This window comes from Pezoporus flaviventris, unplaced genomic scaffold, assembly GCF_033815535.1.
Source record: "Pezoporus flaviventris isolate CSIRO_AGI_PZ_B2104156 unplaced genomic scaffold, CSIRO_AGI_Pfla_v1 ptg000037l, whole genome shotgun sequence".
Taxonomy (NCBI): Eukaryota; Metazoa; Chordata; class Aves; order Psittaciformes; family Psittacidae; genus Pezoporus; species Pezoporus flaviventris.
In genome coordinates this window covers 22,972,859-22,988,414 of record NW_026892585.1, presented here as the reverse complement: position 1 = coordinate 22,988,414, position 15,556 = coordinate 22,972,859, and the positions used below count along the sequence as shown (strand labels likewise).

The following is a 15,556-nucleotide window of genomic DNA, read 5'->3' as shown; positions in this document are numbered from 1 at the left end:
ATTATTTACATTGCAATTTTCAAAGGCAGAGGAATGTTTTAATCTTCGATGAAGTTACAGTATGAACAAACCCAAGTCATTCTAGAAACTAACACAGGACTTGAAAAGGGAAGTAACATACCACAGCAAGGTCTATTTGAGGTGATAGCTAGAGAATAAACATGATTGTATGTGCTGTAAGATTTTCTAACCTAAGTTAGTGGCTAAGAAAGGTGCTGAGCTAAGATTTTTGGGAACAAAGGAACACAGCACTGACCTAATTCCTCTCATTAACCAACAGTGAAGTCCCATTCACTTCCAGAGAGCAGAATTATGCTAAGCTAAGCCCTTCTGAAAACCCCCAAAGAAATGTTTGTGTATAAATTTGGCAGGTGTGGTACAAGTACTGCAGACGCACACCCCCTTTCATACTGACATACATGATTTTAGGAGCATTACATGCAAGGGTAAAAAGGCAGTTATATTTTATTATCCTCAGGATCACATGATGTTCTCCTGGCTTGTGAGTGTACGTCTGAAAGCAGGAACAGGATCATTATGCTCAATTCACACAGGCTACCCTATAGTTCTCAGGTAGAAGCATGAAATTTTCCAGATGACACTATGAAGCCCTTCCATTAATGTCATGTATCTTTGCTATCAGGCCAATCCATCACTGTTTTCAGAGAGCTGCTCTTTGCTTTAGTCTTGATTGTCTAGGACTCTCATAAGACACAGTCATCTGCTACTGCAGATTTTCTGAAATATAAAGTTAGCACTTTGCTACAGCACATCTGTGATTTGAATCTTAAATTTAGACAGCATTTCATCTGGAAAAAAATTCCAGGTTTGGAAAGGCACATCTTCCTAAGAAATTTTGTGATAAAATCGGACACAAACAAACGATTTAGCATCTCCTCAATGCTTTTACTTCATCAATCATTATCTTTTAAGGAATAGAAAAATATCCTGTATTTACAAAATCTGCACTTCAGGGCCAGCTCTAGCTGGTAAACTATGATTCCATATTATAAGAGTGAAAGATAATTTATGTCAAACAGCAACACAGTAAGCAGGTGAGAGAAGATGAAGAGAGCGTGGCTTTGATAAGTGGCACTATATGAAACCTGGGGCTTGTGGTTATTGCTTCTGCAGGACTCCTTTGGCACGGTCAACTTGGGAAAAGAAATCAAAGGAGAGAGATATTGGCACCCGTAATTTCCAAATCTAAACAGAGCCAACTTTGACTTCTTTGCAGCTGTAATTTTTCATTATCATTTAACCCAGGATTCTTACTGATTCAGGTCAGTATTGGTCAGTATGTACTGTGCACAAATGCAGGGAGAGATATTTAACGTTTTGGAAAGATAAGAAGAACATTTAGTGCAAGAGTGCTACACACACATACACACAGTTGTGCCAAACATCTCTGGCAACTGGTGAAGCAGCAGCCCACGCCTGGCTGTGCAGTTCATTTGGAAACAATGTGGAAAGTGGCCAGCATTAGCACAGCACAGTTCTCATCTTCTCCTACACTGCTGAGTATGCCGGGGCTTCCAGAGCCACCAGCTCCTGCTCTAACACCAAATCAAGAATATCTTTTAGAACTAGCCTATACAAATATTTGACTTCATAGAACAGTTTGCTCTTTGTATGTGTGTGAAGGGGGAAGAGGGGGACGGGGATGATATCTGATAATTACAGAATGAAATTAAACCAAAACCTGACGATTTCAATGTTTAAAACTCCTAGCATCCTGCTTTGGTATCAGAAGGAAAGTTGACTCAGTCAGTAGGCTGCAATCCATAAATATTGTCCAAAAATGCAAACAAGCCGTATCAGTTTGGTTAGCTAAATTTTGCAGACACTTCAATCATAAATTAAGAAACCGCTTGTGGGGTTCAGTATATAAGATGTTCAGTGTATAGGCCATATTTCACATTTTGTAAGGACAGCACTTTTATTAAATATTTTCATGAATTTTGAAACTGCAAAATATAGAGAATCAAAACTTTCCATTAAAAATACAGATTTAAAAAAATATTCAGAAGAGGTGCTTTTACTGGAAAGTCTTTCTATTTTCTACAGTTCCCCTTTTAAGCAACAGCCCCTTAGAGTATTGGTATATGACATAATAAGAATAAAAGGGATAGAATTTTAAGAGAAAATGAAGCTGAAAAATGAGCAGGACGAATGGACTCATTTTAGTTGGTCAGCTGACTCATACCAGAGCAATTCTTGAAACCCACACAATAGCCTGGAAAACAAATAAGATTATTCCATGGGATTTCCTCTTCCTTAGCCCTTTGAGAAAAAACTATCGATTTAACTATACAGCAACCAACTCTCTGTTCCTCTTCAAAAGTTCTTACATACAATTCTGTTCCATAAGAAACAGCTCCCTTTTATGTTTCACCTAGATGGTGATTACTGCCTGTATTTAAGCTTCTGCATGACGGAGAGATGAGAAGAGCATGACACAAGAAACAAAATCACATTCTGTAACTCCTTTGTCAAGCAAAACACATCAGAACCTATCAGCACAGTCCTTTTTCAGAAGCAGCTCTGTAGTATACCCTCTGCATGGCAATTACTGTAGCAGAGCAGTTGAGAGATGTTCCTTGGTCTTAAGACAACTGCCAACACTAATAAAATATTTCTTCAATGTCCACACAGTTGCTGAGGATGTCTAAATGCATTATACATACAAAAGAAAAACCAGAGAAGACATCCTTCATCAAATACATCTTTCAGTACTTATAAATGCACTGGAAAAACAGCAGGATTGGAAATACATCCTTTGTGAATTCATTTGTTTCAATGCTCTAGAAGGGCTGCTAGATACTAAAGAAAATACTAAGTACTCTCTGCAAGTACCTGTCATTGCCTGAACCTCCACTTTATGCAATCTTACAGCAGACTAGAACTGAAAACGAAAGAGGACCACAAAATGTCCATGAAGGTATAAACTGATTGCACAGTCCACCAACTTCAGGCTAACACAACTTCAGACATCTGATTTATCTAGACTTGATTCTTCAGGTGATTTAGACTCATTGGCATCATTAAAAGCTTACATACAAAGCAGATTAAGAAGTCTCCTCCTGAATATGTAATTCTGGGTGAAGGACAATTGAAAATCCCAATAATAGATGTGGCTACAGGTTTTATTAGAACACTGATAGGTTTTTCATGTGTACTAGCTTCTTTGCCGACTTCTTCAAGCCAACTCCCATATTAATAAAACTCTCCTTATTAATTTTCCATGTTCCGTCTACAACATTTTCTAGAAAATGCAGGGAAGGAACAGATGGAAAAAAACCAAAACTGATACATAAACCATGCACATAAGCATTATCTTTTCTGTGTTGTGTTTGTGTAGTCCCCAGCACAAAGAGACAAATCAATTGTGAGATTATTCAGTGACGTATCAGATTTGCCATTTTCAGTAAGAAAACAAAATTAAAAAACCCACCTTGACCCTACGACCCTGGAGAAGCAGGCACAACATACATACAAATGAATCTGCATGTCTGAGTTATCTCCAAAGGCAAGCAGGAAGCACATAATAAAGTAAGGTAGCCAGCTGAGAAACTATCACTTCAGCAGCTCCATAGCATTAATCTTCTGAATAAATGAAATTATTAACAATCACTTTTGAAAATTATAGACAACTAAGGTGAACTTCACTGGGTATAGGAGAGTGGCAGTAGTCAAAACTACTGCTTTGGGTGCATGTGTGAAGGAAATGAGAGAAGCAAATGAGAAAGAAATGAGAGAGGTGACAACATACATGTGTACAAGTCTCACACAGATCTCACATGGGTGAGACACCAACAACTTGTTATACCAAGTGGTCCATGGACTTCTTTCCAGCTGTCACCCCTACCTCTGCAGGCATAATACTGCTGTTCTCCCTCAGCTGAATCCTCTCCTGACTACTTTAGACCAGAACAAAAAGAGAGATTCAAGTACATTTAATGATGTTTTTCCCTGCATAGCATTATGGGGTATATTAGCCTTGACAGAACAAGTTTTCCAACAGTGATGGGACGTGGAGCATAAATCCACCAGAGTTTAACCTTCTTCCAGAAGCAGCACTCTCAGATAAAATCAGCCAAAAAGGTGTCCAAATGCTATAAAAATGAGGGAGGTGGCTGTATTTAAGCATCGAAAAAATGAGTTTATTTTACTCAAGTATCCACAAGATACTTCTGCTAGCCAACATGGGTGGGGGTTCAGGTCTGCTTTTCATTTTTCAAAGACGATTCCTGGATTTCTATGAGAAAAATTATATTGTGTTAAAACTTACAAAGAACTTATTTTTCCGAGCAAGAGCTCTCTCCAGGAAAACATCACAGACTATAGCGACACTTCAGCATACCTTCTCTCACTACTGGAGAGGCCAGAGCATAGCAAAAGCTGGCTGACGCCTCTTTCACCTTTATTGAAAAGCATCCGTGACTGGACTGAGGCTTTTGACATTTGCTGAACACAGGTTGCAGTCTTCTGCTGGGCCTCTATGTAAGGCAGCTCCACTGCTTTCCAATGTAGAACAAAAGATACAGGACACTGACTGTACTGTTTAAAGGTATGGCATAAAAAGGTTTAGGTAATTTTTTCACACAGTCTTTTTTCTTTGATTTCTTTTGCTAGTCACCACTAATTATAGCAATTCTTGAAACAAAACTGCTCTAGATAAACTTCCAAAAGTGGAAGCTAAATCCTTCTTCTGCCTCTTTCTTCAAACTTCTTCTGAGCCCTCACTGTTAATTCAGACACTGGCAGGTAACATTGTCTTTCAGTCTCGTTACGCAATTTGGCTTTCACCATGCGCAGGAACTAGCATGCTTCTCCAGATAGATTTGTGCTCCCAGGCTCCTGTCTTCTCAGCAATGTGAAGTACTTTGTGTAGAGTCATCTCAATTTCCTTTGAATCCCCATTTTTTAAAATACTTTTAGTTTTTTTTAGAGATAGGAAAAGTCGGTTGTATATTTATCTTGAACTATCAAATGCACTAAAAAGAACCTATCTGGGATTCCAGGCACCATGGCTAAATAACAAAAATAGAGTCAGCCTTATGCAAACAAATGTGTACACACCAGCTGCCACAAAATCATGCAGGGCAAAAACAATTCTCCCACCACAGATCCCCCAGAAAACAAACCTCAGCGGCTGGTACAGCTCATCCCACTCTGAAAGTGTCAGACTTTGCTTTTCCCCCCAAAATACTTGACAATCCAAAACACAGTATTCTAAGTCACATTGTTTTGATATTTCCACACATGCAAGTGCTGAAATTGTTCCTTGTTCTGAATCATGAGAATACCAAATACAGATTTATCTTTCAATCCTATCTTTAAATGTCTAATTTTAAATCTACAACTTTACAAATTAACGTACTTAAAGATTTACTCCTCCCCAAAAATGGCTGATAATAACCAATAGGCCAAAACATATCTCCTCTCTTTTGTTTCTTTTTCACAGCTTGACTAATGTGTCAAATTGCCTCTATTTTAACAAGGAGAGGCAGTATATCTGAGAAAGGAAATATCATCGTTCTTAGTAGGTGTTCACATTCTTCAGTTTGCCATCTTTTACCCATTTGAAGCAAATATTTTTATTGCCATACGTCAATAAAAACTATAAGCCAATAAAACAGCATAACTTTCCTTGTGGGGTATGGTTAAACAGAAATACGTGGATGACATCCAGTTACTTTAAAGCACAGTGAGTGAATTCAGTAGAAGGCAAAAGAACCTCATTTACCACAAAGGATTTTTAAAACCAAACCAAAAAAAAACTAACAAAAATATATTTAGTATGCTACTGTTGAGAAACAAAAGTTTTAAATCACCAACATTACTATAAATAGTAATGGTGATGGTTTATTAGTTGATTTGCCCCTGTTTTTGTAATTACCTGTTTGTTTTCACTGTTTGAGATTCTAGGCCGGCACCATCTTTGCAGAGACTAAAGCAATATTAAGGGCTTTTTGTGATTCTAGGACAAAGCATTTTTGAAGTACAAAATAACAGCTATTTTTGCTGACTGATAGAGTCTAGAAAAGGCTCCTGATTATGCCTTCAGAAAGGAAACAGCTGGAGCACATGATGGCTACTGCTATAACCCCCATCCCCTTCATCTACCCCTTTGCTTAGAGACTAAGGACAATTCCAGGATCAGAGTATCTGTGCTTACTATGCTTCCTACAAGATGTACAGCATGGCTCCTGCAGCCTCTCTCACAACAGATGCCAGTCACCTCCAGACAACCTGTAGCAACTATTCATTCAGCAACCTACTACACTTCCATTTACATCCTCAAAATAAAAAGACAGAAACCAAACCGACAGACCAAACAAAACTTTCCTTATGTTCAGTCACTCATTCAGAGAAGTCCACCAGGCACACCAGAAAAGAATAACTATTCCCAGGCAAAGGAACCAAATGAAGACAACTCGAGGTGAAGAAAAGGCAACTTTTTCACACTGCAGTGAGCACAAATGCATTTCCAACCACTCTGCAACTCCAGCACTCTCCATCTTACAACCCTCTCCAAAATATCAGGGCAGAACCCATCACACAAGACACAGCTCTCAAGAACACAGGCAAGCCATAGTGTGACTAAGGCACTGGAGCCAAAGGACAAAAAAAATACCATTGGAAAAATTGACCAAGACCTTAAGAAAAATAGGAGCAAACCCAATTTTAATTCAGATAATCCTGCAATAACACGGTTACTCTTACCTTTGCCATCTGCGCCTGCACGCCATTTGCTTTCAGAGATGCTACTGCTTTCTGTGCTGCTGCTGGACTGTCAAAATCTACAAAGCCGTAACCTGAAAGAGAAACAGACAAACAGACATTTTCATTATCATCCATGTGCGTTTGCATACATGAAGATGTTATTTTTATAAGGAAGGCAATCCTTTCCATTCTCTCACATTGTCTCATAGTCTTCCAGTAGCACTGCCACCACCAGCAAACATCATACCTCTATTTCTCACTTTTCCTCCTGAGCTTCATGGTGTTTAAGGAAGTGCAATGACCTGAAGCTTCAAAGTGCAAGAAGATATACAGAAGAGGCGGACAGAAGGCAGCTCTTTGTCTGTCTTAGCACATAAAAGGACTTTGGCAGCCCAAGAGCACACTCTCATGGGGCTGTGGAGTCCTGCCCCATCTCCTCCATGCAAGGAGGCAGCAGTATGGCCTCCCTGTGATACCAAGCTATAGCCTGCAATGGCTGGTTTCATGAGAAAACACCACCCTTTGCCTGTCCCTTGAACCCATATGAGGATTCAGCTTAGGAAGAGGAGGGTAGCAGGTCTCTGTAGCAGGCTGCGGCTATCTGTGCAGGGGCAGAGAGTGCTATTTTAGAGCAGGTGGAAGCAATTAAGGGAGAAATCACAACCTGCACTCTACAAGTGACAGCAGAGAGCTCTAGAAGATGGTAACATAATAAAGTCACAGCCTGGTTAAACCACATCCCTTTCATCTCATGGCCCTCTCTACTGAAACAAGGGACACATCCCTACCAGCAACTGCTCCAGGGTATCATCTGAACAGCATCTCAGTGAGGTTTGATCTTAGGGACTGGCAAGGCATAATTATCTGCTTTTAAGTGGCTTTCCTACCCCCAGTATTTGGATTAGTTTATTAATCATACAGTCATTCCCTATCTTCTCCCCTCTCAATTTTTCCATTCTTTAACCAGAGTGGTATGTTCAAGCAAGACCAGTGCTGTTAAGCCCTTCCTAGGTATCAACAACACTGGAAGTATTTTTATTTTCTTAAAGACACAAAGAAGGATGAAGAGGAACAGAATGGACTTTTCACAACTTCTCAGCGCTCAACTATCTGTGATCTTCAAACAGCATTCAAATGCCTTAGAATCAAGAATGGTTTGGGTTGGAAGGGACCTTAAAGATCATCTAGTTCCAACCCCCTGCCATGAGCAGGGATACTTTCCACATAAAGATTTCAATAGAGTTACAAAGATTTTAAAATCTTGCCAAGCACCTATTTAGGCAGCTGCATGTATTTCACAATCCATCCAGGAAAAAACCCAACCTAAATCTTATTAAGCAATTACAGTACAGGTAGGCATGTGCTGCTTAGACAAGCTGTGGCCAGAGGCCACCTCTTTGGCATCTCCCTGGGAAGCCATACAGACAAAACTGAACTGCCTGAAAGCTTTAATAATATTAGCACAAGTATATTTATAGCATAGCAGCTCCTTTGCAGACATCTCCATTTACTAGGTCAATACACATCATACAGGAGGTAACCACAGATATGCTTTTCTGCTGTATCCATTTTTATTTCTTTTGCCAGACTTTCTTCCTCCTCCTGGGAGGCCTTATCGCCCTCCTTTCTGCACCAAAACTGGTAGAAGAGTGTGTGCTTTTGATCACCTTGCCCCTCAAGTCATAAACATCTCTTTATTATTATTTTGGTATGCATGCATGACCTGATAACGGGTTAGTCCAATGATGAACTAATTTTGTGCACATACACTTTTTTGTTTTCTTGTCTTAAATATCGTTCACAAAGTTCTAAGAAAATTGAAAATAGTAAGAAACAGCCAAAAGTGTTAAAGACACTGTTGACTTAATTAAAGAGTATGCAAAGCACTACTTTGATAAAGTCAAGAGCTGAATCTCTCTGTTCTTTTCTTCACTCGGTTTTCTGGGTTTGTTTTTTGGTTTCGGGGGGGAGGGGGTGCTTCCATTTTGTTTGGGGTAAAGTTTTTAGTAGGACATTACTACATATTGAAGGAAAGCCTGAAACAACCGTATACTGGGACAGAAGAGCTAATAACACCATGAAGAAGTGCGCTAGAGTTTGGTCAATTTGGAGAGGCAGGGGATGTTTTATCTGCTCAGATTCCACCACTTGATTTTCCCTTTTTATTGCTACCATGCATGCCATTTTTAAATCAACTTGTTCTGCATCGCATTTTGCTTTGCAGGATGCTATCCAACCTTACTGTTCACTGCAGAGTGGCAGTGAAGCTAATGCTGCTTTGAAACAAACAAACAAAAAAAAAACCCAAACATTCTACAAGAGAGCAAGAGTCCTCTCTGGATTTCTCTAATGCCTTTGCCCTTTGGGAGAGAAGCTTCTGGGGGGAAGAAGGAGATACAATTAGGTGCAGCTTCCATCTTCCTAGATGGGAGACCCTGACAAGAAGCCAGAGATGCAAAAATGAAAACCTGAAATGCCTTTGGAAGTCATGGGATAGCATGGATCAAACACAGAGCAAATTATTTTTCAGGCTAGGAAGGTACTCTTCTCAGGAGACTAAATTTCATTTTACTTCTCACCATGTTCATGCCCAATAGGTGGTAAAAGTGAAAAAAAAGTTTTAACTTCAACATCAAAAGCAGGTAATAGAGTTGGATTTTTATATTTATCATCAGTGTACAGTGCAGGATTCATGTATGCAGTAACAGAAGGGAAATTATTTTTAATACAACTTTCCAGACAACATGGTAAGTATTCACATCTAAGTTAGTATTGCTTGTAAGTATAAACCAGAATGTGTACAAATATTCCAGTGCTGTATTATAGGGATTAGGTATATCTAACATAGTGAATTGCTCAAGGTTAACATCAGGCCAGATGTTAATCAAGAAACATGTTTTAACATTTATCTGTTAAATATCTGTTAAAACTAAATATTCATGGTTTTATATCTAAAACCATGAATATCTTCTAAACATTTATTCAATGGGCACAAGTGCCTATATAACCGTATCAGAGTTCCAGTGAGAGTCTCTAGACAAAAAACCTTGCATCTTTAGCCACCCATTACGCATTCTAGTACTACTACTCCCAGTCTCACTTTAAAACTGTTCTTCCTTCTCTCAAGTTCATTTTCATTCCATGTAATCTTTTTTCTGGCGCTCCCCCCTCCCGACACATCTCTCCACCACACACAGAACATCAGGACAAAATCACTCCATGGCTGAAAACCCATCCAAAGAACATCAATCTGCTGCAAGGGAAGCCAAGTTCCCAGGCTGTTTCAGCATTCAAGTATCCTTACAAGAACCCTACAATGCTATATAACAGAAAACCAGGCATGCTGCCTTTTTGTACAGTTTACGTTCTTCCACGTAGATGTTTACAGCCTATGTTGGTGACCTACACTAACATATTTCATTTGTTTACAATCTCACTTCATTTTTTGAGTTTTACACACTGACATGGTAGTGCTGGCTTTTTTTGTCTGTGTTTTTGACTGTTTGTGGGGGTTTGTTGTTTTGTTTTATATACTTTTCAGGGTAGATTTAGTCCCCACAGAAGCTAAGGCTCGGTGTCAGAACAAGCCTTTCCAGCTCTTCCCATAGAATCCCCAAACTCCCTTTGCCAAGAGCTCTTCTCTGGTGCTCAGGCTGTGGCTGGAGCAGGTATAGGTTGGGCTCCCCTTTGTGCTGCCAGCAGAGCTGGGCTGCTCTGTCTGCCCCTGGCAGGTGCAGCATGGGCGGGTTTGGCTGCTCAGGCTTGGATAACTGTTCCTTAGTTCCTTCTGGGAAAAGGCAGCAGGCTGGCTGGAAGCATCCTGCAGGAGAGATTCAGACCAGGGTCTGCCAATGGGATGCTGCTGCTCTAAGAAAACATCTACATACCTTTCTGCTCCTTGAAAAACAAGTGCAAGCCCCACCAGCCCCACCCTCTGCTACCCCAAAATTCCACAGCCTTTTTTTTTCCCCTCTTTTGCTTTTTTTTTTGCGTGTGCACTGCCTTGTAAACGTTCTGGTCAATGCATTATACATTCCCCCCCCACACCCGTTTTGTGCAGAACATCATGAAAAACACACTCGGATTCTAAATCAGGACCTTCAGACTCTGCTCACAAGAATCCATCACCACCACAGGAAACCAAAACTATTTCCCATTTTTTTCATGAAGCATCTGCCCTTTTGCTTTAAGAGCTCCAAATGCAAAGAGGGAAAATTTTGTTATCCCCTGCTGCTTCGAGAGATGGGAATTGAATTTATCATGAATGTGAGCCCCTCAGCTCAAGTGTACTTATACTGAGGGTGACTTTGGCACTCCAATGCTACAAGTATTCCTGGATCCCAGGGTGGGGTTTTTTGTAGGACATATCACTAGTTTATACATGCAAACACACATACAAACAAACTCGAGATGGGACTATCTAGATTAACTGTTAAACTTTTCCTCTAAGAAATAAAATGCCTGCAATGTTGTTTTGGCCTGATGCCATTAGAGCTAAACTATTCAATTTAAGGAATAAACCCAGTGTTTTTGTACCTGTGGGGGGAAGAAAACAACTAAGCATCAGCAAGAAGTTTATAGCTAGCTGCAATAAGTGCTACCCAAATACACTGGCAGACACTAAACATCTCTGTCTCCTATAACCTAAATGGCTGGGGGCCTCCCGGCCTCAGTTTCACAGTTCCATAATTAAGCTTGGCAGCAGGTTCAAATGAATTAAAACTGAATGTCACTATTTCCTCAACAAATCCCTCATCCTTGTTTTTTCTTACTTGTCAGAGGAAGACCAGCAGAACAGCAATTAGTGGTAAGCAGTGCAGTGAAAAAGAACCAAGTATACACTAATTAGGTCACTTGCCAAACACGTTCATTTCATTGGCAGATTTAATCAATGTTTTCCTGAAATGTCTTAAATCTCCTATGCTAATTTAAAGTTTTGCTATTGTTGTTACTTTAAACACAGATGGGATGCCTGGAGATTTTCAATTCCATTCTGAAAATCCATTTCAAAATAACAACCCCTCATATAGTATACAATCAAAATTTAGGCACAGGTTTTAGGAAATAGCCTCTAATTTTATATCAACATTTTTGTGCCTGCAAATACCTATGGGTGAAATTTTGTTGATTTAAGTAATTGCAGGTGTGTAGAGCTCTTAGACATCAAACTCTGAATTGCCCTGACTGATCGGGTACTTAAGGGTAATGCCAAATAATTTAAGGGACTGCCTGCCACTTGCAGCTCCCACAATTATTGCAAAGTGCTGGAGTGGTGGAACACAGCAAAGGCAAGCTCCTGCTGCTCCATATGGGTTTCAGAGCCTGTGTCAGGGGAGCTCCATTCTCATAGTGATGGGAGTGAGGGCTTGGCTGCCTTTTTGGAGATCTGAGGCAGCTCCTCTGCCACTGTTGAAAGCAGCATTAGGTACTGTAAGTGAATGAGAACACAGGTTTTAGGGTATCCTGGAAGTTTGGTCATAGAATCATAGAATAGTTAAGGTTGGAATGGACCTTAAGATCATCTATTCCAATCCCCCCTGCCATGGGCAGGGACACCTCACACTAGACCATGTAGCCCAAGGCTCTCTCTAGCCTGGCCTTGAACACTGCCAGGGATGGAGCATTTATCACTTTTTTGGTGCTCCAATTAGTATTTACAGCTAGCACACCATGGTGCTTTTTCGCATGGAAGACTCCCTAGCAGCAGATGTCACTGCTGATGCCATCGGAAAGGGACCTGTCACAGTTGCTGAACTAATCCGCTTCTACACCAGCCGGACTCTACCCTGCTTCCTGCCCTCGACACACCCCCTCAGGTCCCCACAGTGGCTCTCTCCTTCCTGCTGGCACTGAACCAGCTCACCCACAGCCAAAGAGGAGTGTGAAAGGGCCACACACAGCCAGGCACAGCTCTGCACCCATGGCAGCTCTGTCCTGATGATCCAGGTGAAAAAGAGCAGGAAAATGTGAGGAACAGAGCGCCTTAGCATGCCACTGAGCAAAGCACCTCACAGCAAGCAAAGACAGTAACTTCTGCTGGGGGCTGGGAAGGAGAAGCAATGATGAACAAGGGAGGATAAACTGGGGCTGGTGAGCTGTCAGCTTCACCCTGCCACAAGGCCAAACATTACACCTGACCTCTAACCAGGCTGCTGCTGTAAATCACTTGTATTTAAGTCAAGTCCAACCGTAGTTTCTGGCCATCTCAAATTCAATATATCAGATCTGAAAACCAGAACAGACAACGCTGAGCATATCATACATGTTGGGTCTTCAAGAAATGTAGGGACTGTTTGAACAAAAAAGAGGATAAAATCCTCTTAAGAGAGTGCTTGCTTTTCTTCATTAATCTTTTTTGGTAATGCTGCTTAGAGACTGGAAATTGAAAATCATTCCCAAAAGGTGCTGTGATGAGGGAGAGGAATACCAGCCTGGGGAAGAGACAGCAGTAAAAATTACTTGGTGAATTTAGAAACCATGAAATAAAATGTCTTTTTCTAACTTATGATGTCACCTCCATACCTATCTGCATTACACATATGCACAAAGCTTTTACACAAACACTAATAGATATACACCATTAAACAAATATATACAATCCTTTCTCTTTCATGCTAAGATGAAACCACTCGGATTTCAAGAGAACCAAAGTCAATTTAAGTTGTAAAGTTCACTTTTGCCCAGTACTTATTTAGAGTGTTTTTTAAAAGGCGGCATTCATTCTGACAATCAGAGTAGTCCGCAAAAAAGTGATTATCCAGTAATTCACTATACAATTTTCAGACATTGTTTTATGTTCAGATAAAGAATCAAATTAAATTCTAATAAACCTCAGAAAATTAAGAGTTAGAAAGCAAAGAGGTTGAATCACCCTTGAACACAAAATTACTGAAATCAGCTTTTTCTTTCATTGTTCCAATTGTGCCAAGATTCCTTCAGCTCCAAATGCTCATGGTAAAATAGTCTACATTATTACTATTTTTAAACCTCCACTTTATAAAAATGTTCTCAGTGGCTAGAAAGTGGTGAATCATCACCTTTTAATTAAAACAGCTAATATATATAGTTAAAAAAATAATTGGAAATGGAGAGCTTAAATGCAAGAAGGCAAAGATAGTCCTTTCATTTCAGATCACTCCCTAGAGATACACCTACATTGTTAAGTATGCATATAGAGCCAAATTTTTTTGTTTGCTTTAGCTTCATATGGAAATACAGCACAAAACTGTCACTTTGATTATGCTCCTGCAGTCATTTCTTTTGTTTCTTGTGTTATGTGATACCCTTTATAACAGAACCAGAGAAAAACAGCACTGTAGGTAACAACCAAACACATTTTGGACACCTGTTTGCAAACACATTCTTAATTTGAACATTCAGTTACTTTGATTTAAATAAAGTATATATGAATGCAGGTTATTATTAATTGCACAACTGATTAATGATAACATTTACATGCAAAACCGAAGTATGGAACTCGTGATTATCTTCTATTTTAAAATGTTACTAAGTTGAAAAACTTTCGGAATCTCCAATAAGTAACAGTACAAAAAAGCCTGTAAAACTATGGTATGTGGGAAAGAAGTACTTATACAATAAATAAATAACTAGGTATATACATATATGTGTGTATTTTTCGAGAATATGATTCTTCCAAAACCCTGCTTTCTGAAAGAACAAAAGCTGACCCCAAAACTGAAAAAGAGCTCTCTGTGAAGTAGGACTGCAGTAACAATGGCAAGTGGGAGAGGGGTGAGCAGTACAGACGTAGCAAATATACCTATCGAGAAAATGATATTGCACTTGACTACCCTCTCTCAACATTTACACTGCATTTCTGGCAACTCAGAACCACAAAGACTGGTAAACTGAAGAAAATTTTGGAAAGAGCCATAAAAATCCAGATTTTGCAAACAGCAGAACTCCACTTGATTATCCCTAACAATATATAAGTGTTTGGGGTCTTAAAAGTAAACCTAAATGTAAGTGAGGACCTATGGGTAACCAAATTGCAGCATATGACCAAGCATACGCAGTGAGATGTAAGCTTTGTGAGGACTGGCCAAAGAACACAAATGTTGGTGAAAATAAACTGAGAGGGAAGTTCAGAAACATTTCCTGATATTCTGCTAACAGCACGAACTTGGATTAATCATAAATGCAGTGATGGAAAACTCATTCCTAGAGTTTCTAAATATCGACTGAATAAAGAAGAGAACATACTGCAAATCTTGCAGTGGCAAAAGGACAAGAGGTAAACACACTTTTCCACCTTTAACTTCTGAAGTTACTCTCTCTGCAAGTCCCACTGATTCACTGTCAAAATCCAAAATTAAGATTAACTCTATTTTTAAATACAGGGATAGCTCACACCTACAATTTCCATATAAACATACGTTTTCATATGACAGTTATTTAGTACCATAACTTTACTATTGGTGTATTAGTTATATAATACAGTCATTAGGTTTAATTTTACTAAACTTTTTGGTATGAGACATTCATTGTGGCTCTGCAGCTGAGATAAATTTCACACTTGAAGCAGTGACTGAAGCAAGCAGAATGTTCTCCCAAAAACAAGTACTCCAAGAACAGTGCTTAGTTACATATTTACATAAAAGAGAGGGAAGGATACAATAGCAGTTTCTTCCCTTGACTGAAGAAATATTCTGTGACTCACAAGCGATAATGTTTTGCAATACCCAGAGCAAAATAGCCAGAACTTGCAGTTTCAGATTAAGACCTATGTTCAGAGTTACGGTATCAATTAATAGCTCCGCTGAAAAACTTGACAGGAACCTCACACCCAAAACTGAAAAAGGGTTTG

The 15,556-nt window shown here is 39.6% G+C and overlaps 1 protein-coding gene across 9 annotated transcripts in view; it reads right to left on the bottom strand.

Annotated features, from left to right (window-relative positions):
• Positions 1-15,556, bottom strand: part of RBMS3 (RNA binding motif single stranded interacting protein 3) — a 726,761-nt gene that overhangs the window by 254,242 nt on the left and 456,963 nt on the right. For all 9 annotated transcript variants that reach the window (XM_061464999.1, XM_061464998.1, XM_061464997.1 and 6 more), the window contains one exon: positions 6,730-6,821. In XM_061464999.1, the coding sequence (XP_061320983.1) occupies positions 6,730-6,821 (92 nt within the window). The remainder of the gene's footprint in view (positions 1-6,729; positions 6,822-15,556) is intronic.